We start from the raw sequence: 23,049 nt of genomic DNA, 5'->3' as shown, positions 1-23,049 counted from the left end.
GTTTCTGTGCTATACACCTGGTTTTGGAGGCTATTCTTGTGGCTCTGGGAGCCTTTGAATGGTTTCTTGAAGACGAGTTAACATGATAAAATTGTGAAATTAGAAAGCCCATTTTGGTTTGTTTTGTGAAAATAGTTTGGAGCAGTGTAAAATTTGATGTGCGTGGGCAAATCTTCCTTTAACCAGGCAAGACAACAGGGCCCTAGACGAATGCATTTGGGATGGAGCAAAGTAGATGGTGTTAAGACACATGGCCAACATTGAGTCTCTAGGATTATGTGATCTATTAAATGTCAGATGTGAAGCTGAGGGAGGACTCCCAGTGACTGTATTGCTGTACCTGGTTGCAATACCCTACCAGCATACCAATTTTCAGAGAAACTCCTTGAACTTCTCAGAATTCTTAGTTTGTTAAGAGCAAATAGTAATACTTGTTTACATCCTTGAGCAGAGTATGGTAATGTATTTAAATGAGTTTTGAAAATTATGCAGTGTACGTTTAAAGCAATAATTGTTTTTATTACCTAATTAACCAGATTTTTAAAAAGGCATTCTTGCTTTAGCGGGAAGAGGCAAATTAATAAAGAAGCTAGTGTCAAGAGAATCATTAAAAAAAAAAGAAAAGAAAAGAAAAGCTGTGCCCTAGTAATTTGAAAGTACAATATTAAACATTATATATATTTTTTCTCCGGCTAAACCAAAAATAAGGAGCCCTGGTGGTGCAACGGTTCAGCACTTGGCTGCTAACTGAAAGGTTGGGGGTTTGAAACCACCCAGTGGCTCTATGGGAGAAAGACCTGGCCATCTGCTCCTGTGAAGATCATTGTCCTTAGGTGCTGTCAAGTCAATTCCAACTCATAGTGACCCTATGTACAACAAAATGAAACATTGCTCAGTGCTATGCCATCCTTGCAATTGTTGCTGTGTTTGAGCCCATTGTTGGAGCCACTGTGTCACTCCATATCCTTGAGGGTTTTCCTCTTTTTCTCTGACCCTCTGCTTTACCAAACGTGGTGTCGTTCTCCAGGGACTGATCCCTCCTGATAACATGTCCATCGCTGACCCTCTATTTTACCAAGCGTGATGTCCTTCTCCAGGGACTGGTTCCTCTTGATAACATGTCCAAAGTACGTGTGACGAAGTCTTGTTATCTTTGCTTCTAAGGAGCATTCTGGCTGTACTTCTTCCAAGACAGATTTGTTCATTCTTCTGGCAGTCCATGGTATATTCAGCGCTCTTCATCAACACCACAGTTCAAAGGCATCAATTCTTCTTCGGTCTTCCTTATTCATTGTCCAGCTTTTGCGTGCATATGAGGCAATTCACAATACTATGGCTCCTGTCAGGTGCACCCTAGTCCTCAAATCAACATCTTTGTTTGTTTTAACTTTTAACACTTTAAAGTGGTTTTTTGAGCAGGTTTGCCCAATGCAATACTTAATTTGATTTCTTGACTGCAGCTTCCATGGGCATTCATTGTGGATCCCAGTAAAATGAAATTCTTGATAACTTCCAATACTTTTTCCGTTTACCGTGATGTTGCTTATTGGTTCAGTAGTGACAGCCTGGAAAAATCTATGGGGTAATTCCACTCTGTCATATGGGATCATTATGAGTTGAAAATGGACTTGACAACACCTAACAACAACAAACCAAAAATAATGGTTGATTTTCCTGATAATGGCTCAGAGGCTTTGTTCGTTTATAGATCCAGGTATGTTTACTATGCTGTCTTTCCAATTGTATGGAAATTCCTAACTTTTAGAAAGAGTAGCCTGCCTAACTTTGAATTATCTGGAAAACCCAATCAGCTGCAACTCATTTCCTGAGTCCAGGATTATTTAAAATTTTGCTAAATTTTATATGTGAATGCAGAATAATTCGAGGATGCTTCTTGTGTATAGATACAGTTCTTAACAATCTTTTGAAGCAGTGATCTGTCTTTTTCAAAAATAATCACAGATTCCCTTCTAGAACCAACTGAGGAAAGTAAACTCCTAAGTAGCTTCCCATATGAAAGAGTAGTGGGATTCTCATTATGGGAATTCACAAGCAAGGGGTGATAAGGCCTGGAGTCCCTGGGCAGTGCAAAAGGTTAATGCGCTCCCAGTGAACTGGTAGCCTCAAGGTTGGAGGTTTGAGTCCACCCAGAGATGCCTCGGAAGAAAGGTCTGGTGATCTACTTTAGAAACACTGTCCATTGAAAACCCCACGGAACACAATTCTGCTCAGATACACGTGGGGTCGATATGAGCCAGAGTCCACTCGACTCCACGTGGTGTGCTGTAGGAAGCCAGAGGGGAGAATTGTAGTCGGAATTATGGGTGGTAATCAGTATTTGTCACTAGCATCTCTGTAGAAATATTTTGGTATTTAGCATCTGGGGCGAGCTATTTGAGTTTGCCTTTCTTTGCTATTGTTTTTCTTTCCCTTCCTTGCCCACCTGCAATAATGTATACACAGATCATGTGATCCAGCGGGTTATAGGAGATGCAGTGTACGTGGTTTGCAGTTTTGTAGTGCTGGTATTAGTTGTGTATTTTACAGCTTCAAAGGATGAGTAGTGACCACAGGATGCAGCCACTGAGGCAGGAAACAACAAACTTGGTAGTTTGGGGTGGTAGACTACCAATTTTCTCACAGATTGCTAACATTTTTTAATTGCTTACTGTGTACCAGGTACTGTTTAGTGCGTTTCAGCCATAACTCAGTTGATTTTCTCAGTCCCATGAGCTAGAGTCTGTTATTATCTCCATTTTACGGATGAAGAAACTGAATCCCAGAGAGGCATGTAAGTAGCTTGTTCGTAGTCACAGAGCCAGTGTTGGAGCCTGTCATGGGTTGAATTGTCTCTCCCAAAAATACGTGTATCAATTTGGCTGGGCCATGGTTCCCAGTATTGTCTGATTGTCCACCATTTTGTCGTCTGATGTGATTTTCCTGTATGTTGTAAATCCTATCCCTCTGAAGCTGACGAGATGGGATTAGCGGCAGTTATGTTAATGAGGCCAGACTCCATCTACAAAATTGGATCGTGTCTTTAGCCAATCTCTTTTGAGATATAAAAGAAACGAGCAGAGAGACATGGGGACCTCATACCACCAAGAAATAAGATCCAGGAGAGTAGCGCATCCTTTGGACCTGGGGTCTCTGCGCCTGAGAGGCATCTGGACCAGGGGAAGATTGATGACAAAGACCTTCCTTCAGAGCTAACAGAGAGTGAAAGCCTTCCTCTGGAGCTGGCATCCTGAATTCGGACTTCTAGCCTCCTAGATTATAAGAGAAAAAGCTTCTCTTTGGTAAAGCCATCCACTTGTGGTATTTCTGTTATTGCAGCACTAGATGGCTAAGACAGAGCCCTGAAGCATTTTGGCCCCAGGGCCTATGCTCTTATTCAGTATAATTTGCTGCCTCAGTGGCAGGTGTGCTGTGGTGTATTGACAAATAATTGAGACTTGTGGAAAAGGCACACAGTTTTTGTTAGGTCTTATGTATTTTTGTGGCTCACTTATTTGATAGATGAAAAATGGTATCTCATTGTTTTAATTTGCATTTCTGTAGTTATAGCCAAGGTTAAATATATTTCATATATTATCCTTTTGGCTTTCTTTGTCTGTGAACTTCTAACTTAATCCTTTCCCCATTTTTCCTAATGATTGTTGGCCTTCTTTTTGGTTGATTCAGGCTTCTATTAAAATTTCTTTTTTTCTACCTGTAGGCTTATAGGGAAATTATACAGTACGTGTGAATTAGTGCCATTGAATATGAAACTATATGAGGCTCTTTTTTTTTTTTTTAAATCTCTTTAACAGTAATTTTATATAGCCTGATAATAAAACTAAATGTCTTAAAAGAGCGTATTGGAGCTGAGTGTATTTAGTAGTTTATTATTGAAACTCATAATAGAGTTTTTAATATGCCTAGTACATAAGTCCTCAATAAAATTTTTTGGAATGAATGAATGACAGCAAAAAGTTAATTTTTAAGGCAGTTTGATTTTGCTTTGAAGTTCATTTAGTAGAATTTTGTTTTCACAGTAAGACTTAACCACATGGATTAGTTAAAAGACAAGGTTGTTTCGTGGCAGTTTATAGAAGGGTTGAATTTGTAGTAGTTAAATAATCTTAAAAGGCTTTGCTTTGTGTAAGTATATAAATATATATATATGTTTACACACACATGCACACATATTTATACACGCACATCTATAACATTTGTGGGTGTGTATATATATATATACACATATATATAAAACAAAATATCTGTGATGAACTCTATGAATTATCCATTACAACTTGCCTATTAGGTCTCTCAAGGTTAACTTTTTAGACAGCAGTTTATTTTCTCAGAGTATCTTTTGCAAGTATACTATTACATGTTTGAATGGCAAGACACGTTAAAAGTTTCTTTCTAGGCTTATTATAATCAAGTCTTCATCAGTCATCACTCTTCCTGTATTTTGTTCAAGAGGCTCTAATTGTCCGCATTTGGCAGGTTTAACACTTCCTGACTGAGAGGCTATTAAGGGGAAGTATTCTCGAATAACTGTCAGTGGGTCGAACAAAGAACTTTCAAACTCAATGTGTGGAAGTTGCTAACATTCTTAAATGACCCATTTCATGGATTTTATCCCTTTAAGCTAAAATTTGGTGTAATAAAGCAGTAAACCTTGATTTTTTTGGAGGGTAGGGGTAGGGTGGGAGGTATAGATTTATCTCTGACTTGAGAACAATTGTTATTTGGAAAATCTCATTAGCAGATGTGACTGCTTGGAGTTGAAAAAGACTTGAAACTGATGTTGCTTTCAGGACTGCTTTGAACTTAACAAGCACCTATTTGTGGAGCAGACTGGCTAATGAAAGGAAATTAAATTTTTCTGACAACTTCCCCTGCCAGCCTCCTTCTTCAGGGAATGTTATTAGGTACTGAAGACTTGTAAGGAAGATTTTTTTTTAGACATAAATGAACCAGATATAAACACCCCCCTCCCCCTGCATGTGCGTGTATGGGGTGGGGGATTCTGACATGATTGTTCTCAACATTTAAAATGTATTAGCTTAAAAAATACTGATTTCACTTTAACGTTTTTAAGACATTTTCCAAAAATTCAAGTATACTTAATAACTAGTGGTTTTAAAACATTGTCTTTCCTTGTGATAGTTTAGTTTGTGTCACTGAATCATAAAAAAATAATTCAGAAACTTAGAAGGAGGCTTGGATTGAACATCTTCACAGCTTCTTTATTCTTACGTACGAAAAGGTGGAATGTTGTTTCCTATGTTGGGTATGTGAGGTGGGAGTTAACGATCAGCGAAACCCTTCTATTCAAGGTAAACTTTCTCCTTGTAGCTGCCTAGGGCATAAGCTATGCTTGGCGATGTTGAGCAATAACTAATCTTTATGTTGATAAACTCTCAGCTTGTACGGTTTCGGAGGATGTTTTCTTCCTGTGGCTTTTTGGAATTTTTATTTCTGTAGTTGGTTCGTTGATGTTAAGTTTTTAATTTGTGTAAAAAGATGTACCCGGCAAAGATTAAGTATGTACCTGGAAAAAAAAAAAGATGAAATAAAAAAGAAAGGGTAATGGAGATTACCAAAGGGGTCCCCCCGCCCCCCATTAGTAATTCTTGTAGATACTGGAATTTTACTTTGTGATTTCTGGAAAAATCTATTGAGTTTCTCCCAAACAATAGACAATCAACTCCCCCTGCTGACAGAATCTAGGAAAACATGACATAAATATCAGAGAGACAGAAACAAGCTGGCTGTGGACAAGCTTTAATGATCTGATTTATGATTCAGTATTGATTGTAAACTTCTAAATTCTGCCATTAAATTCCTCCAACTGCACCAAATCATTTGGCAATTCTGGTGGTGTTTCCTGCCAGCTCATTTCAAACTGCTTTGAGTTTCTTAATATAATAACGATGAGGTAGAATTTACATTCCACTTATGGAATTAATTTTACATTTCTCTAAGTGAAAAGGGTTAGAAGGTTGTAAAATTGAACATTAAATGAATCAGAGGAGACAGTAGTGCAATATATGACTGCCCTAAAGACATTGTGCAATGGCTGATGGGATTAATGTTGAGTCTCGTTTCCTGCCTTTACAGGATGCAGATGAAGCCGTCAGAATTGCAAGGGAAATTGGTAAGTTCTTAAATTAAGTCTGGTGGGGTTTCTATGTCTTTTAGCAGATACGCTTAACTAAACCTATAAGTAACTCCTATAGAGCAAATCATATTTTAATAGTTTACGTTTCTGATTATCACTCTAGAAGAATTGATCAGCTGAATAAACATATTCTATTTTTTTTTAATTATTAAAGTAGACTTTAAAGGATAATGTGACCTTAATTATAGCTCTTTTGTAAGATAAAATCACTGGCTAATTAAAAGAAGGAATTGTCTTAAAAGTTTTTGAACTTGAATATAATGTAAATTTATATGTACATAGTTGAATGTATCTTACTAAAGTTAAGGTCATTTGTGATTAAAATGAAGATATATTTGAAAAGGTTCTCTGAGTTTTTACCTTTTCCCAAGATGTTAAATATCAGTTTAACAATCTTGCTAGGAAAGAGAAAATAGAATATGGAAATAGAACCTAGTAGTTTAAATTGGTGCAAAAGTTAAACTGAAGGACAATTTAATGACCACCTTAATTGGCAGTTTTAGGTATAATTGTACTTGGGCAGTGCTTCCCAACTTTTAATTTAAAAAATATTTCTGATGTTCATGACAGCTATTGTATCTTCAGTTATCTGCTAATTAAGAAACTACATAAGGGTATACTGTTATTATGAGTTAGGATTGCTATGAAATAACTTTGTTTTACTAATCAAATCAGCATCTGCATACATTCCACAAATATTTGTAGATATATGAGAGATAATAGTGCTGGGTTCATAGCATTTTCTTAGCATTTCAAGAGTCCTAGGTCCAAGCTTTACAGCATCCTCCCCATTAATATTTCTTTAGTCCTGTTTCCTCATGAGGGTTGATTATTTAGAATTATTTTATATACTTGAAGAACATTTGATTTGACAAAGTTTTCATAGTTGTGATATGAAAGTGACCACTTGCGTCAATAAGTATATTCATTGCAAACGGGACAGGCTAACTTAGCAGTTCTTCAGTGAGTGGTCTGAAAAGCTTTTTGGCTTGTTGCATCCCTGTTTGTAGTTAGGTCTGGCTAAATTATTTGGATTTTGTCTATTGTTAAGTGTGTATTTGTTTTGCAACAGTTTCTCTTACTGGTATACCAAAAAACCCATTCCAGTTGAGTGGATTCTGATTCATAGCGACCTTATAGGACTGAGCAGAACTGCCCTGCAGGGTTTCCAGGGCTGTAAATCTTTAAGGAAGCAAACTGCCTCAGCTTTCTCCTTCAGAGTGGCTGGTGGGTTTGAACCAGTGACCTTTCGGTTAGCAGCTGAGTGCTTTAACTATTGTACTACCAGAGCTCCTTAAGAAAAGGTTATAGAGAGTCTAACTGATCTCACTGCATTTGGCTTCATTACTAGTTATTTAATTATCATCATTAAAAAAAAAAGCATTTAAGTACTTAATTTCACAGGAAGATATGCTAGATGCTGAAGGAACTGATCCTACCTACATGAAACAGATTCTGTGGTTTACTTCATGATCAACTGAAAGCTTATATCGTGGGCTCAAAACCATTGGCATTCCTCATAGTCTATGAGGCGTGTAACAGCGCTGCTGGCTTTTGGGGAGGGTTTTCTAAAATGTTTTTTTTTTTCCCCATCATATACCTTTAAATTTCACAGTTCTCCTTTCTAGTTCTAGTTTAAATATTATTAACATCATAAGATTTTTATGGTCTGATTTTCAGAAGTAGATAGATCAGCCAGTGCAAACTCAATAGATCACAGAGGTCCTATCCACCGCTGATCATGGGGATGGTGCAGGACCGGGCAACCTTTTGTTCCCTGGGGTACGTGGAGTCGCCAGGAGTCGTGCTGACTCCACTGCAGCTAACAAAACAACATACGGTAGATGAAGAGTTCAGCTTATTTGGAGAAATTTAGAGAAATAAAAAAGGATTCAAGAATACAGGATCACATTGGTATGATACACTTGAAATCGCGAGCATTTCCTTCATATGAATGGCCGGGTTCAGACTGCTTTTCAAGTTTTCATGTCTTTCCTTCACCTTTTTTATAATCTGTGATCTTTAAAATAATAACCACTTAATCATGGTGGGATTCTCACCAGTTGTCATCATTTCGCTTTCTTCTCTCAGTGTCTCAATGCTGTGCTTACCCCTTTTTCATTTTTTTTTTATTATTATAATTTTTATTGTGCTTTAAGTGAAAGTTTACAAATCAAGTCAGTCTCTCACACAAAAACCCATATACACCCTGCTACACACTCCCAGTTACCCTCCCCCTAATGAGACAGCCCACTCTCTCTTTTCATGTCCGTTTCGCCAGCTTCTAACCCCCTCTACCCTCTCATCTCCCCTCCAGGCTGGACATGCCAACATAGTCTCAAAGTGTCCACCTGATCCAAGCAGCTCACTCCTCAGCAGCATCCCTCTCCAACCCACTATCCAGTCCAATCCATGTCTGAAGAGTTGGCTTCGGGAATGGTTCCTGTCCTGGGGCAACAGAAGGTCTGGGGGCCATGACCACCAGGGTCCCTTTAGTCTCAGTCAGAGCATTAAGTCTGGTCTTAGGAGAATTTGAGGTCTGTATCCCACTGCTCTCCTGCTCCCTCAGGGGCTCTCTGTTGTGTTCCCTGTCAGAGCAATCATCGGTTGTAGCTGGGCACCATCTAGTTCTTGTAGTCTCAGGATGATATAGTCGCTGGTTCATGTGGCCCTTTCTGTCTCTTGGGCTCGTAATCGCCTTATGTCCTTGGTGTTCTTCATTCTCCTTTGATCCAGGTGGGTTGAGACCAATTGATGCGTCTTAGATGGCTGCTTGCTAGTGTTTAAGACCCCAGATGCCACTCTTCAAAGTGGGATGCAGAATGTTTCCTTAATAGATTTTATTATGCCACTTAACTTAGATGCCCTCTGAAACCATGGTCCCCAGACCCCTGACCCTGCTACACTGGCCTTTGAAATATTCACTTTATTCAGGAAACTTCTTTGCTTTTGGTTCAGACCGATTGTGCTGACCTCCCCTGTATTGTGTGCTGTCTTTCCCTTCACCTAAAGTAGTTCTTATCTACTATCTAATTAGTGAATGCCCCTCTTCCACCCTCCCTGCCTCCCCCATCTTGTAACCACAAAAGAATGTTTTCTTCTCAGTTTCAAGTATTTCTCAAGTTCTTATAATAGTGGTCTTATAAAATATTTGTCCTTTTGCAACTAACTAATTTCACTTAGCATAATACCTTCCAGATTCCTCCATGTTATGAAATGTTTCACGGATTCATTACTGTTCTTTATTGATGGGTAATACTCCATTATGTGAACATACCATAATTTATTTATCCATTCATCCATTGATAGGCACCTTGGCTGCTTCCAGCATTTTGCTATTGTAAACAGTGCTGCAATGAACATGGGTGTGCATATATCTGTTCGTGTAAAGGCTGTTATTTCTCTAGGATATATTCCAAGGAGTGGGATTTTTGGATTGTGTGGTAGTTCTATTTCTAGCTTTTCAAGGAAGCGCCAAATAGATTTCCAAAGTGATTGTACCATATGACATTCCCACCAGCAGTGTGTAAGTGTTCCAGTCTCTCCACAGCCTCTCCAACATTTATTATTTTGTGTGTTTTGGATTAATGCCAGCCTTGTTGGAGTGAGATGAAATCTCATTGTAGTTTTGATTTGCATTTCTCTAATGGCTAATGATCCCATGTATCTGTTAGCTACCTGAATGTCTTCTTTAGTGAAGTGTCTATTCATATCTTTTGCCCATTTTTAAATTGGGTTATTTGTCTTTTTGCAGTTGAGTTTTTGCAGTATCATGTAGATTTTAGAGATGAGGCACTGATCAGAAATGTCATAGCTAAAAACTTTTTCCCAGTCTGTAGGTAGTCTTTTTACTCTTTTGGTGAAGTCTTTGGATGAGTGTAGGTGTTTGATTTTTAGAAGCTCCCAGTTATCTAGTTTTTCTTCTACATTCTTTATAATGTTTTATATACTGTTTACGCCATGTATTAGGGCTCCTAACGTTGTCTCTATTTTTTCTTCCATGATCTTTATCGTTTCAGATTTTGTATTTAGGTCTTTGATCCATTTTGAGTTCGTTTTTGTGCATGGAGTGAGGTATGGGTCTTGTTTCATTTTTTTGCAGATGGATATCCAGTTATGCCAGCACGATTTGTTAAAAAGAGTCTTTTCCCCATTTAATTGTTTTGGGGCTTTTTCAAATATCAGCTGCTCATATGTGTATGGGTTTATGCCTGGATTCTCAATTCTGTTCCACTGGTGCATGTATCTGTTGTTGTACCAGTACCGGGCTGTTTTGACTACTGTGGCGGTATAATAGGTTCTAAAATCAGGCAAAGTAAGGCCTCCCACTTTGTTCTTTTTCCGTAATTCCTTATTTATCCAGGGCCTCTTTCCCTTCCATATCAAATTGGTGATTTGTTTCTCCATCTCATTAAAGAATGTCCTTGGGATTTGGATCAGAATTGCATTAAATGTATAGATCGCTTTTGGTAGAATAAACATTTTTATAATGTTAAGTCTTCCTATCCACGAGCAAGGTATGTTCTTCCACTTATGTAAGTCTCTTTTGGTTTCTTGCAGAAGTGTACTGTAGCTTTCTTTGTATAAATCTTTTACATCTCTGGTAAGATTTATTCCTAAGTATTTTATCTTCTTGGGGGCTACTGTAAATGGCATTGATTTGGTGATTTCCTCTTCGATGTTCTTTTTGTTGGTATAGAGGAATCCAAGTGATTTTTGTATGTTTGTCTCGTATCCTGATACTCTGCCGAACTCTTCTACTAGTTTCAGTAGTTTTCTGGAGGATTCCTTAGGGTTTTCTGTGTATAAGATCATGTCATCTGCAAATAGAGATACTTTGACTTCTTCCTTGCCAATCTGGATGCTCTTTATTTCTTTATCTAGGCTAATTGCTCTGGCTAGGACTTCCAGCACAATGTTGAATAAGAGTGGTGATAAAGGCCATCGTTGTCTGGTTCCTGATCTCAGTGGGAATGTTTTCAGGCTCTTTCCATTTAGGGTGATGTTGGCTGTTGACTTTGTATAAATGCCCTTTATTATGTTGAGGAATTTTCCTTCTATTCCTATTTTGCTGAGAGTTTTTTTTTATAATGAATGAGTATTGAACTTTGTCAAATGCCTTTTCTGCATCAATTGATAAAATCATGTGATTCTTGTCTTTTGTTTTATTTATGTGGTGGATTACATTAATTGTTTTTCAAATGTTGAACCATCCCTGCATACATGGTATGAATCCCACTTGGTCATGGTGGATTCTTTTTGGATATGTTGTTGAATTCTATTGGCTAGAATTTTGTTGAGGATTTTTGCATCTACATTCATGAGGGATATAGGCCTATAATTTTCTTGTGGTGTCTTTACCTGGTTTTGGTATCAGGGATATGGTGGCTTCATAGAATGAGTTTGAGAGTATCCCGTCCTTTTCTATGCTCTGAAATACCTTTAGTAGTAGTAGTGTTAACTCTTCTCTGAAAGGTTGGTAGAACTCTGCAGTGAAGCCGTCCGGACCAGGGTTTTTTTTTGTTGGGAGTTTTTTGATTACCTTTTCAATCTCTTCTTTTGTTATGGGTCTCTTTAGTAGTTCTTCCTCTGTTTGTGTTAGTTTAGGTAGGTAGTGTGTTTCCAGGAATTCATCCATTTCCTCTAGGTTTTCAAATTTGTTTGAGTATAGTATGGTCTATTCTAGAGAATGTTCCATGTGCACTAGAAAAGAAAGTATAGTTGGTGGCTATAGTTGGTTGGGTGGAGTGTTCTGTGTATGTCTGCTAGGTCCAGTTGGTTGATTGTGGCATTTAGATCTTCCGTGTCTTCACTGAGCTTCTTTCCGAATGTCCTGTCCTTCACCGAAAGTGGTGTGCTGAAGTCTCCTACTATCATGGGGGAGCTGTCTACCTCCCTTTTCAGTGCTGATAGAATTTGTTTTATGTATCTTGCAGCCCTGTCATTGGGTGCATAAATATTTAATATGGTTATATCTTCTTGGTATATTGTCCCTTTAATCATTATGTGGTGTCCTTTCTTATCCTTTCTGATGGATTTAACTTTAAAGTCTATTTTGTCAGAAATTAATATTGCCACTCCTGCTCCTTTTGATTGTTGTTTGCAGGATATGTTTTTTTCCCATCCTTTAAGTTTTAGTTTGTTTGTGTCTCTAAGGTGTGTCTCTTGTAGGCAGCATATAGATGGATCATGTTTTTTAATCCATTCTGCCACTCTCTGTCTCTTTATTGGTGCATTTAGTCCATTTACATTCAGGGTAATTATGGATAGGTATGAATTTAGTCCTGTCATTTTGATGTCTTTGTTGTGTGTGGTTGACAGTTTCTTTTTCCCACTTGATTTTATGTGCTGAGTAGATTTTCTTTATATACTGTCCTTTCCTCATATTTGTTGTTGTTGATTTTGTTTCTGCTGAGTCTGTATTTTTCCCTTGTATTTTATTTTGTTGAGTAGGATAGTTTGTCTCCTTTGTGGTTACCTTCTTATTTACCCCTATTTTTCTAAATTTAAAACTAACTTTTATTTCTTTGTATCGCCGTATCTTCCTCTCCATATGGAAGGTGTATGATTACATTTCTTAGTCCCTCTTTATTATCTTAATGTTGTCTTCTTTTATATAATAACATCCCGTTACCCTGTGTTGGGCTTTTTTTTTTTTTTTTAACTTTTGTTTTTTTGGATTTCCCTGTCTGGGTTGACTTCTGGTTGCTCTGCCCAGTGTTCTAGTTTTGGGTTGATACCTTATATTATTGATTTTCTAACCAAAGAATTCCCTTCAGTATTTCTTGTAGTTTTGGCTTGGTTTTTACGAATTCCCTCAACTTGTGTTTATCTGGAAATGTCTTAATTTCACTTTGATATTTAAGGGACAGTTTTGATGGGTATATGATTCTTGGCAGGAAATTTTTTCCTTCAATTTTTTAAATATGTCATCCAATTGCCTCCTTGCCTGCATGGTTTCTGCTGAGTAGTCCGAGCTTATTCTTATTAGTTCTCCTTTGTAGGTGACTTTTCGTTTATCCCTCACTGCTGTTATAATTCTCTCTTTATCTTTGGTTTTGGCAGGCTTGATTGTAATATGTCTTGGAGAGTTTCTTTTAAGATGTATGTTATGTGGAGTTTGATGAGCATCTTGGATAGATATCTTCTCGTCTTTCACAATGTCAGAGAAGTTTTCTGTCGACAAATCTTCAACAGTTTTCTCTGTATTTTCTGTTATCCCTCCCTGTTCTGGTACTCCAATCACTCATAGGTTATTTCTCTTGATAGAGTCCCACATGATCCCTAAGATTTCTTCATTTAAAAAAATTCTTTTATCTGATTTTTCTTCAAATATAATAGTGCCAAGTGATTTATCTTTGAGTTCCAAACTTCTAGCTTCTACTTGCTCAATTCTGGTCCTCTGTGTATTGGGTTATCTAATTCTACTATTTTATTATTAATCTTCTGAATTTCTGATTGCTGTCTGTCTATGGATTTTTCCAGCTTGTTAAACTATTCATTATGTTCCTGAATAATCTTTCTAGTTTCTTCAGTTGCTTTACCCATGTGTTCCTTGGCTTGTTCTGTGTATTGCCTCATTTCCTTCCCGATGTCGTAAAGGGTTCTGTATATTAAACTTTTGTATTCTCCGTCTGGTAATTCCAGGAATGCACTTTCATGTAGAAGATCCCTGGATTCTTTGTTTTGAGAGCCTGTTGAGGCGGTAATGGTCTGTTTCTTTATGTGACTTGATACTGACTGTTGTCTCTGAGCCATCTATAAGTTATTGTATTAGTTTGTGCTTGCTTACTGTGTTGTAGCTGCTTGCTTTGTTTTGTTTTGGCATACTCCTATGGGTTGCTTGAGTGAGCTGGCTTGATTATTTTCTCCTTTGGAGCCCTGGTGTCCTGTCCCCAGGTGGCTAGAGCTGTTATCAGGTATATCAGTGTAGGAGTCCCTTCACTTTTGTTGTATGAATTCAGCTCAGGTTTCCAGGTAGCTGATCATCAAGTGTGTGGTACAGGCTCTGTCCTACAGTCTTAGAGCGGCAGGGGTGATTGTCATATATACCAGTATCTTATTGCAGCAGGGCGTTACGCTCTGAACAAGGCATGGGGCTGAGAACCGACCTCCGAGTGTCTCTGAGGAAAACGCGTCTCTGTTCCATAGAGCGTGCTGGTGGGTGGGTTCTGCAGGGGTGTCATGGGCACCCAACGGTTTTGGTTGTAAGGACTGGAAGGTACCAGTTATCTTTGGACCCCTGTCACGGGTGGCTGGGTGACCTTAGTGGAGCTAGCAGTCCTTAGGTTCCTGATGTCGGTAGGTGAGGACCTTGTTTAATAGGCAAAGCAATGTCAAACCTCAAACACCCACCTCTCCACCGCACAGCTGAAATAGCTGGAGTTTGCCAACAAGGGCCTATTCTCACGAAATTGGCCCACACCTGTCCACGCAGAAGGGAAAGGTGCTTAAGGCCCATGGATGATTTATGCCTGGACAGGAATGGCTTCTGTCCTGAGCTCCCCCCGTTAATGGAGCTAGCAAATTATGTTTTCCCCCCAGTTGCAAATTTTTTCCTTCCCCAAGGCCGGGAGGATGGCTCTAGGTGCTTACCAGGGTCTGTCTGAGGCCCAGGGATTCAGCTGCTGAAGCCAGCTTGGGGGTGGGGTGGCGTGGTAAAATATTCATAAGTACTTAACTTTTGCTGGGAGCGCTGTTTTCCTCAGGTTTCGGAGGTGTGAGTGGGCTGTGTGGCTGGCTGCTTCTCCCTGAGGAAACTGCAGCCCAACGCTAGGACCAGCCTGCCGCCCCCGCGGCCTCCTCTCTGGGATTGGTGCCTGAGGGCTCCCCGGGATTCAGGGCCGGTAACTCCTCTCCACTTCTGAAAGGCCTCTTCCTCCCCTTGCCCCTCAGTTCATTGTCTAAGCTTGCCTTTAATGCTCTGGGCTCCCAGCTTGTCACAAATATACTCGTTTCACTTGTTTTTCGGGTCTTTGTTGTGAAGAGGGCTCACCGGAAGCATCTGTCTGTTCCGCCATCTTGGCTCCACCTCCTCATTGTTTTTTTAAACTACTGAGGTTACCTATTTTAATCTAAGCCTCTCTTTTTATATTTGGACACATTCTTTATAACTCCTTGCTTTTTCCAATCTTTCTTCTAATTCTTACCGAATTGCTCGTTTTCCTCTGGAAATAAATGATCCTAATCTTGGCTGGTATGAGTGCTGGTGTTTTGGTGTTCTGAAAGAAGGGAAAGCCATAAATTTGAGGTGAAATTAGACATAATAAAGAATCAGGATCATCAGCTTTTATAACGTTTCAGGGATTTCCCTGAAGCCCTTGTCTGAATCACCGTGGAAAAAAAAAAAAACTTCCCATAAAACCTATTCACTCAAAGGGGAAGCTTCTAAAATAAATTACATTGTATAATATTAAAGTCTGTTGGATTTCTGTGTTGTTTGGTGATTCATCATTTTGTTTTTTACTAATTTTATTGAGATACATCGCATTTTAACTGTATTGTGATTTAAATGGACCTTTGTAAACTAATCTGAGAGTTGAACCACGGAGCACTGATCCCATGGAAAAATGTTCCTAGTTCCAAACAACTTACAAGTTGTTTATAATTAGAGCTAAACTTTTGGATCTGTGTTTTCAGTTATAAGTTGTGGATCATTCATGTGTTGTATCTACTCAAAGATTTCTGTCTTTTGCTGCTTCTTTTTACTGTCACGTGGTGAAAATAAAATTGATCATGTATTCTACGGTTCCCTTCCTCTTTCATATCTTTGCTCTACTTCTCTTTTGGAAACAAATCGATGCTGCCAAGGGAAAAAACTGAAATGTATTGAGCATTGATGAATTTGGTGCTGTTAGGCTTTTACATAACAGTAGCTGTCATTTTGGGATCATTTTGTTCCAAGTGATAGGCACTTTGTAAATGTTATTTCTAATGCTAATTCTTGGGTTTAATTGTTTTGATTTACATTTAAGGAAACTAAGGCTTAAAAAGGTTAAATAATTTGCCCAGAGTCCCAGAGCTTCAGTGTGTTCGGTCTGTTATTTAAATGTAGGTGTGTTGGACTCCTAAAACCATGGATTTTTTACTACAAAAAACCAAAACGAAACCCGTTGCCATTGAGTTGATGCTGACTCATACCCTATCAGACAGAGTAGAACTGCCCCATAGGGTTTCCAGGGAGAGCCTGGTGGATTCAAACTGCAAACCTTTTTGTTAGCAGGGGTAGCTCTTAACCACTACGCCACCAGGGTTTCCATAGCTTTTTCATTATACTTTGGTAAAATTATTGGGATTAGAGGATGAGAGCTAAAGTTTGGGCTACCACTCTGTGCAAAGTACTGCTTAAGCAATTTCTATGCAGAAGGAGACAGCCTCTTATCACTGACTCTGGTGAGAGACAGTTAAGACTTAATAGGTTATATCTATGTACTTGTTTTCTGTGCCCTCCTTGTCTCCTTCATGATCACTCCTGATTTTTTGACTTCTCCAGCTTTAGAGATACAAGGCCATTATTCCTTAACTTATCTTTAACCCTAGTGATACAGGACAACAATCGGTGAGCTTGATTATCATTAACGTTGAGCTTTTTACGGGACCAAAGTTACTTGATACAAAATTGATTCTTGAAATGAAAAGAACTTATAAACCTAAAGCCTATGTTTTAATTCCTGATTCTTTTCATTATCTTTCTCACTAGCACAAATAGTGCCCAAATGAAATTAACTTTAAAATGCCTGGTGCCACTTTTCTCCGAAACCTACTTCTCCCGCCGTTTCTACATCTCAGTAAATATCACCTCTTTCAATTTCTGGATAAGTTTCTGAGACTTATCCTGAATGCTTCTTTGCCTTACCATCCTATTGTAAATTGATCTGTAAGCACTGTCAGTTCTTCCTTCAAAACATATCCTGTATTTAGTCGGAATCAAGGGCAACAGGTTTGGTTTGGATCTTCCTGCTGCCACTCCCCTCTGAGCCACCATCATGTCTTGCAGGGACTATTGCTGGAGCCTTCCTTTTCCTTTCTTGAACACTTCAAAACCATCCTTCACATAGCAGCGAGTGTGGTATTTTAAAAATGTAAGTAATAACACATTCCATCCCATCTCATCCCTGCTTTAAACCATCAATGATTTCCCATTGCATTCCTCTTAGATAAAATTAAATTCCTTACCATGAGGACAAGCCCCTGGAGTCATTTGACCCCTGACTGTCTGTCTCATCTTATAAGGCTCCCTTTCTTGCTTACTATTCTTTAGTCTCATTGACTTTTTTGAACATACCAAGTTTGCTGCTACTTCAGGGCCTTTGAAAAATAATTTTTTGGCGAGGGGAATGGTAGGGGGAAGGCTGAAATGATCTTGCTTACATCTTCACATGGTTGTCTCCTTGTAAACTTTAATATCTTCGCTTAAATGTCATGACCACAAGAGAAAATACCCTTGTATTGCCACCCACTCATTCTCTTTTATAACCATATTATAAATCTTTACATAGTACTCATAACTTCTTGATATTTGTCTTGTTCATTAACTTTCCCCCCAATATTTTATTATGAGAAATTTCATTCATACAGCATTTTGGAAACATTTTACTGTGAATACCTGTATACCCAACACCAAGATTTCACTATTAATATTTTACTATATTTGCTTAATAACAACAACAACATTTACTTTATGGCATATCCATATCCATCTGTCGGAGTCCTGGTGGCGAAGTGGTTGAGACCTCAGGCTGTTAACCAAAAGATCGGTAGTTCGAATCCACCAGTTGTTCCTTGGAAAGCCTATGGGGCAGTTCTGCTGTGTTCTGTAGGGCCACAATGAGTTGGAATCGACTCAAAGGCATACAATAGCAACAACAACACTCATCTGCCAAACCATCTCATTTTTTGTGCATTTCAAAGTAAATTGGAAGTATCAGTATACATCCCACTAAATACTTCAACATACACGTTAACTGGAGTTTAATGTTTGTATACAGTTTTGTTATTTTTATGCAAAATTTGCATACAATAATGTGAACAAATCTTAAGTCTACATTTATGAGAGCATGCTTTTGGTGTCACATCTAAGAAATCTTTGCCCAGTTCCAGCATCACAAATCTTTTCACTTATGTTTTCTTCTATGAGTTTAAGGCCATAGGGTTTATACTTAGGTTTATGATCCGTTTTAAGTTAGTTTTTGTGTCAACTGTGAGAATATGTTGTGATTGTTTGTCCTTTTTTTTTCTTTGTGAAGAATATCCAGTTGTCTCAGCAGTATTTGTTGAAAATACTATCCTTTGAATTGTCTTTGCATTTTGGTTACTCAGAGTAATGCTTCTGAAATTTATTCATATTATTTGGCTGTATATGTTTGGGTTAATTTTTTGGCTCTCTCTTCTGCTTCATTGAGCTTTATGTCTATTGCTTCACAAATGCGGATTACTCCAACTTTTTTGGCTATTCTAGTTCCTTTTTTTAAAAATATATTTGAGAATCAGCTATCAAAAGCCCTGCTGGGATTTTGATTAAGATTGTGTTGAATCTATAGATCCATTTGGAGAGAATGGGCCTATTACCAATATTGAGTCCTCCAGTTAATAAACCTGGTACTCTGTTCCATTTTATAGTTCTTCTTTGATTTTTTTCAGCAATCTTTTGTAGTTTTTAGCTTACAGATCCTGCACGTATGTTGTTGGATTTGTACCTAAGTACTTCATGTTTTTGGCATTATTATATATCCAATTATTCATTTTTAGTATATGGAAATGCAGTTCATTTTTGTGTACTCAGCTAGTATTCTGTGGCCTTGTCAAGCACAAAATGAGTTCTAGGAACTCTTTTGTAGATTTCTTGGAATTTTCTTTGTAGGCATATTACAAAAGAGACAGTTTTATTTTTTCCTTTCCAATATGAAAACTTTTTTTAATTTCTTTTTCTTGTCTTATTGCACTGGCTAGGTATTCCATCAGGATGTTAAATGGGAGTGGTGAAAGCTAATATTCTTGCCTTGTTTCTGATCTTAGATGAAGATTGTTCAGTTTTTCATCATTAAGTATGATATAATCTAATCTGATGGCTTTTTTTTTTTTTAAGATTGCCTTGATCAGGTGTTAAGGATTGAATTGTGTGCCCCTGCCGCCCCCCCCCCCCCCCATTATGTGTTGTAAATTCTAACACCTATACCTGTGGTTTGGAAACCCTGGTGGCGTAGTGGTTAAGCCCTACAGCTGCTAAACAAAAAGTCAGCAGTTCGAATCCACCAGGCGCTCCTTGGAAACTCTATGGGGCAGTTCTACTCTGTCCTGTAGGGTCACTATGAGTCAGAATCAACTGGATGGTTTTTTTTGATACCTGTAGCTATAATTCCATTTGGCAATTGGTTTTCTTTGTTATTTTAATGAGGAAATATTTGCTTAGGGTGTGTCTTAATCTCTTTTGAGATGGAAAAGAGCAGATTAAGCAAGCAAGCAAGGAAGACCAAAAGGAGGGTAAGATGCATGTCACATGATTGCCAAGAAATTTAGAACAGAAGATGAAAACAGACAAGGACCTTTCCACAAAGTTAGAGCTGGCACCCTGAATTTGGACTTCTAGCCTCAGAAAATAAATTTCTGTTAAAACCACCTACTTGAGGTATTTCCGTTATAGAAGCACTAGATAAAACTGAGTCATCAGATAGTGAAAGTTCCCGTCTATTCTTAGTTTGCTGAGAGTTTTTATTATGAAAGGATTTTGTTTCTTTTTCAGATGCTTTTTCTTCATTTATTGAGATGATTATATGGTTATTTTTCTTTAATCTGCTCATGTGGTGTACTATATTGTTTGATTTCTGAATGTTGAATTTTTTTGCAAGAAAATAGCTGATTATCTCAGCACTGTGTGTGTGTGTGTATTTGTTGGGAGTAGTATCCTTTGAATTGCCTTTGCATCTTTGTCAAAAATCATTTGGTCGTGTATGTGTGGGCGAATGTTGTGGCCCTCTGTTCTGTTCCACTGATCTGTGTGTCTACTGGGAATGGGGTAAACCCAGCAGGGTTGTGATATATTATCTTTTTTATACATTGCTGGTACAGTGGTTAAGAAATTGGCTGCTAACCAAAAGATCGGCAGTTTGAGTCCACAAGTCGTTCTTTGGAAAATCCTATGGGACAATTAATTCTACTCTGTCCCACAGGGTCACTATGAGTTGGAGCCAGCTTGACGACAAGGGATTCGGGTTTTTGGTTGGATTTGATTTGGAGCCTTGGTAGCGCAGTGGTTAAGAGTTCGGCTACTAACAACAACAACAAAAAAACGGTGGATAGTTTGAATTCACCACCTGCTCCTTGGAAATCCTATGGGGCAGTTCTGCTCTGTCCTATTGGATCTCTATGAGAATTGACTTGATGGCAGTGGGTTTTGATTTTTGGTTTTGATTTGCTAATATTTTTTTCCAGCTTTTTGCTCATGAAGTTTCTTTTACTTCTCTTTCTTCTTTTTCTGATGCTTTTGTCTGATTTTTAAATCAAGATAATGATGACCTTATAAAATGAGTTAGAAAGTGATCCCTCCTTTTATCTTCTGGCAGAGATTGTATAAAATTTGTATTATTTCTTCCTTCAGTTTTGATAGAGTTTTCCAGTGAAGCCATATGAGCCTGGAGCTTTCTTTGTCGGAAGCCTTTTTACTACAAACTCAATTTATTCAAATAGTATCCGGCCATTCAGGTTATCTTTGTTTTCTTGAGTGTGCTTTGGTAGTTTGTGTCATTCAAAGAATTGGTTCATTTCATTTAATTTTGATTTAATATGAGGATGTAAAACCAGAAAAACCAGTTGTCAGTGAATTGATTCTGACTCACAGTTACCCACTGTAGGAATAGAATTATACTGCATAGGATTTGAAATTTCAAAAGTAGATCACCAGGCATTTCTTCTGAGGTGCCTCCGGGTGGACTCTAGCCTTTTGGTTAGCAGCAAGTATTTTAACCATTTGCACCACTCAAGGACTTCTGACGGTATGAAGTTGCTTATAATATTCTTTGATGTCTACAGAGTCTGTAGTAATGTTTGCTCTTTCCTTCTTGATATTGTTATTTTGTGTCTTCTTGTTTTTCTTGATCATTCTGGCTAATGACTTAGGCGTTTCCACAACCTTTTCTGGGAAGCAACTTTCGGTTTAATTGATTTTCTCAATTATTTTTCTTATTTTATTGTACTTTAAATGAAGGTTTACGGAACAAACTAGTTTCTCATTAAACAGTACACATATTGTTTTTTGACATTGGTTAACAACCCTATGACATGTCAGCACTCTCCCTTCTCAATCTTGGGTTCCCTATTACCAGCTTTCCTGTCTCCTCCTGCATTCTAGTCCTTGCCACTGGGCGGGTGTGCTTCTTCAGTTTCATTTTGTTATATGGGCCTGTCCAGTCATTGGCTGAAGGGTGAACCTCAGGAGTGACTTCATTACTGAGCTGAAGGGGTGTCCCGGGGCCATACTCTCAGGGTTTTTGCGGTCTCTTGACAGGCCAGCAAGTCTGGTCTTTCTTTTTGAGTTAGAATTTTGTTCCACATTTTTCTTCAGCTCTGTCAGGGACCCTCTGTTGTGATTCCTGTTAGGGCAGTCAGTGGTGATAACCAGGCACTACCTAGTTGTGCTGGACTCAGTCTGGTGGACGTCCTGGTAGATGTGGTCCATTAGTCCTTTGGACTAATCTTTCCCTTGTACCTTTAGTTTTCTTCCTTCTTCCTTGCTCCCAAAGGGGTGAGACCTAGAAGGCTGCTCAAAGGCTTTTAAGACCCCAGACGCTATTCACCAAAGTAGAATGTAGAATATTTTCTTTATAAGTGATATTATGCCAGTTGAGCTAAATGTTCCCGGAGACCATGGTCCCCACAGCCCTCAGACCAGCAATTCCGTCCCTCAGGGAGTTTGGATGTGGCTATGGAGCTTCCAGGACCTTGCCTTGGACTGGATTCCCCAGTTTTTGTGTACTGTCTTACTCTTTATCAAAGTTACCATGTATTTGTTGCCTATTTAGTGTTCTTCCATCCCCACCCCTCCCCTCCCTTGTAACCATCAAAGATTGTTTCTTTTTTTGTGTGAACCTTTTCATGAGTTTTCACAGTAGTGGTTTCATACAATGTTTGTCCTTTTGTGATTGACCTATTTCACTCAGCATAATGCCCTCCAGATTCATCATTGTTCTTTATCGTTGCATAATACTCTATTGTGTGTATGTACCATAGTTTGTTTATCCATTCACCTGTTAGTGATTTTTTCGTATTTATCATTTCCTTCCTTTAGTTTGATTTGTGTTTAGTTTGCTCTTCTTTTCCAGTTTCTTAAGAGGGAAACTTAAATCATTGGTTTGAGGCCTTTCTTTTTTGATATAAACAAACATTTCGGGGTAAAACTTTTCCTATAATCTTAAAAATATAAAAAATACAACCACCCCTGATGTAGCTGCATCTCACAAATGTTGAATATAATGTACTTCAATTTTTAAACATTTTCTAATTTTCCTTCAAATGAATATATTATGTGTTTGTTAATGATTGTTGTTGCTAGGTGCCATTGAATCTATTTCGATGCCCAGTGACCTCATGTGACAGAGTAGGACTGCCCCATAGAGTTTTTTAGGCTGAAATTTTTATGAGCGCAGATTGTCAGCTCTTTCTCCTGCAGAGTCAGTAGATATAGTTTAAATGCTTAACCATTGCACCATCAGGGCTCCTTTGTTAATGGCTGTTAGTCATCACTTTTTCTAGGCTGTCTAGTGTTCATTAGCCTGCGTTATTGGAAAGTTTTAAGGATCTAAGACTCAAATGTATGAGAGTCTTTTACTGGACCTTACTGCCTTAGCAGCCATCTATGACCATGACGTTTATTTTTCCTTGAG

The 23,049-nt window shown here is 38.3% G+C and overlaps 1 protein-coding gene across 8 annotated transcripts in view; it reads left to right on the top strand.

Annotated features, from left to right (window-relative positions):
* Positions 1–23,049, top strand: part of PCCA (propionyl-CoA carboxylase subunit alpha) — a 535,620-nt gene that overhangs the window by 193,588 nt on the left and 318,983 nt on the right. For all 8 annotated transcript variants that reach the window (XM_064275261.1, XM_064275259.1, XM_064275262.1 and 5 more), the window contains one exon: positions 6,115–6,151. In XM_064275261.1, the coding sequence (XP_064131331.1) occupies positions 6,115–6,151 (37 nt within the window). The remainder of the gene's footprint in view (positions 1–6,114; positions 6,152–23,049) is intronic.

Source organism: Loxodonta africana, chromosome 23 (assembly GCF_030014295.1).
Source record: "Loxodonta africana isolate mLoxAfr1 chromosome 23, mLoxAfr1.hap2, whole genome shotgun sequence".
Lineage (NCBI taxonomy): Eukaryota > Metazoa > Chordata > Mammalia > Proboscidea > Elephantidae > Loxodonta > Loxodonta africana.
Note: the sequence above shows the minus strand (reverse complement) of the source record. Positions and strands in the feature narration are given on the sequence as shown.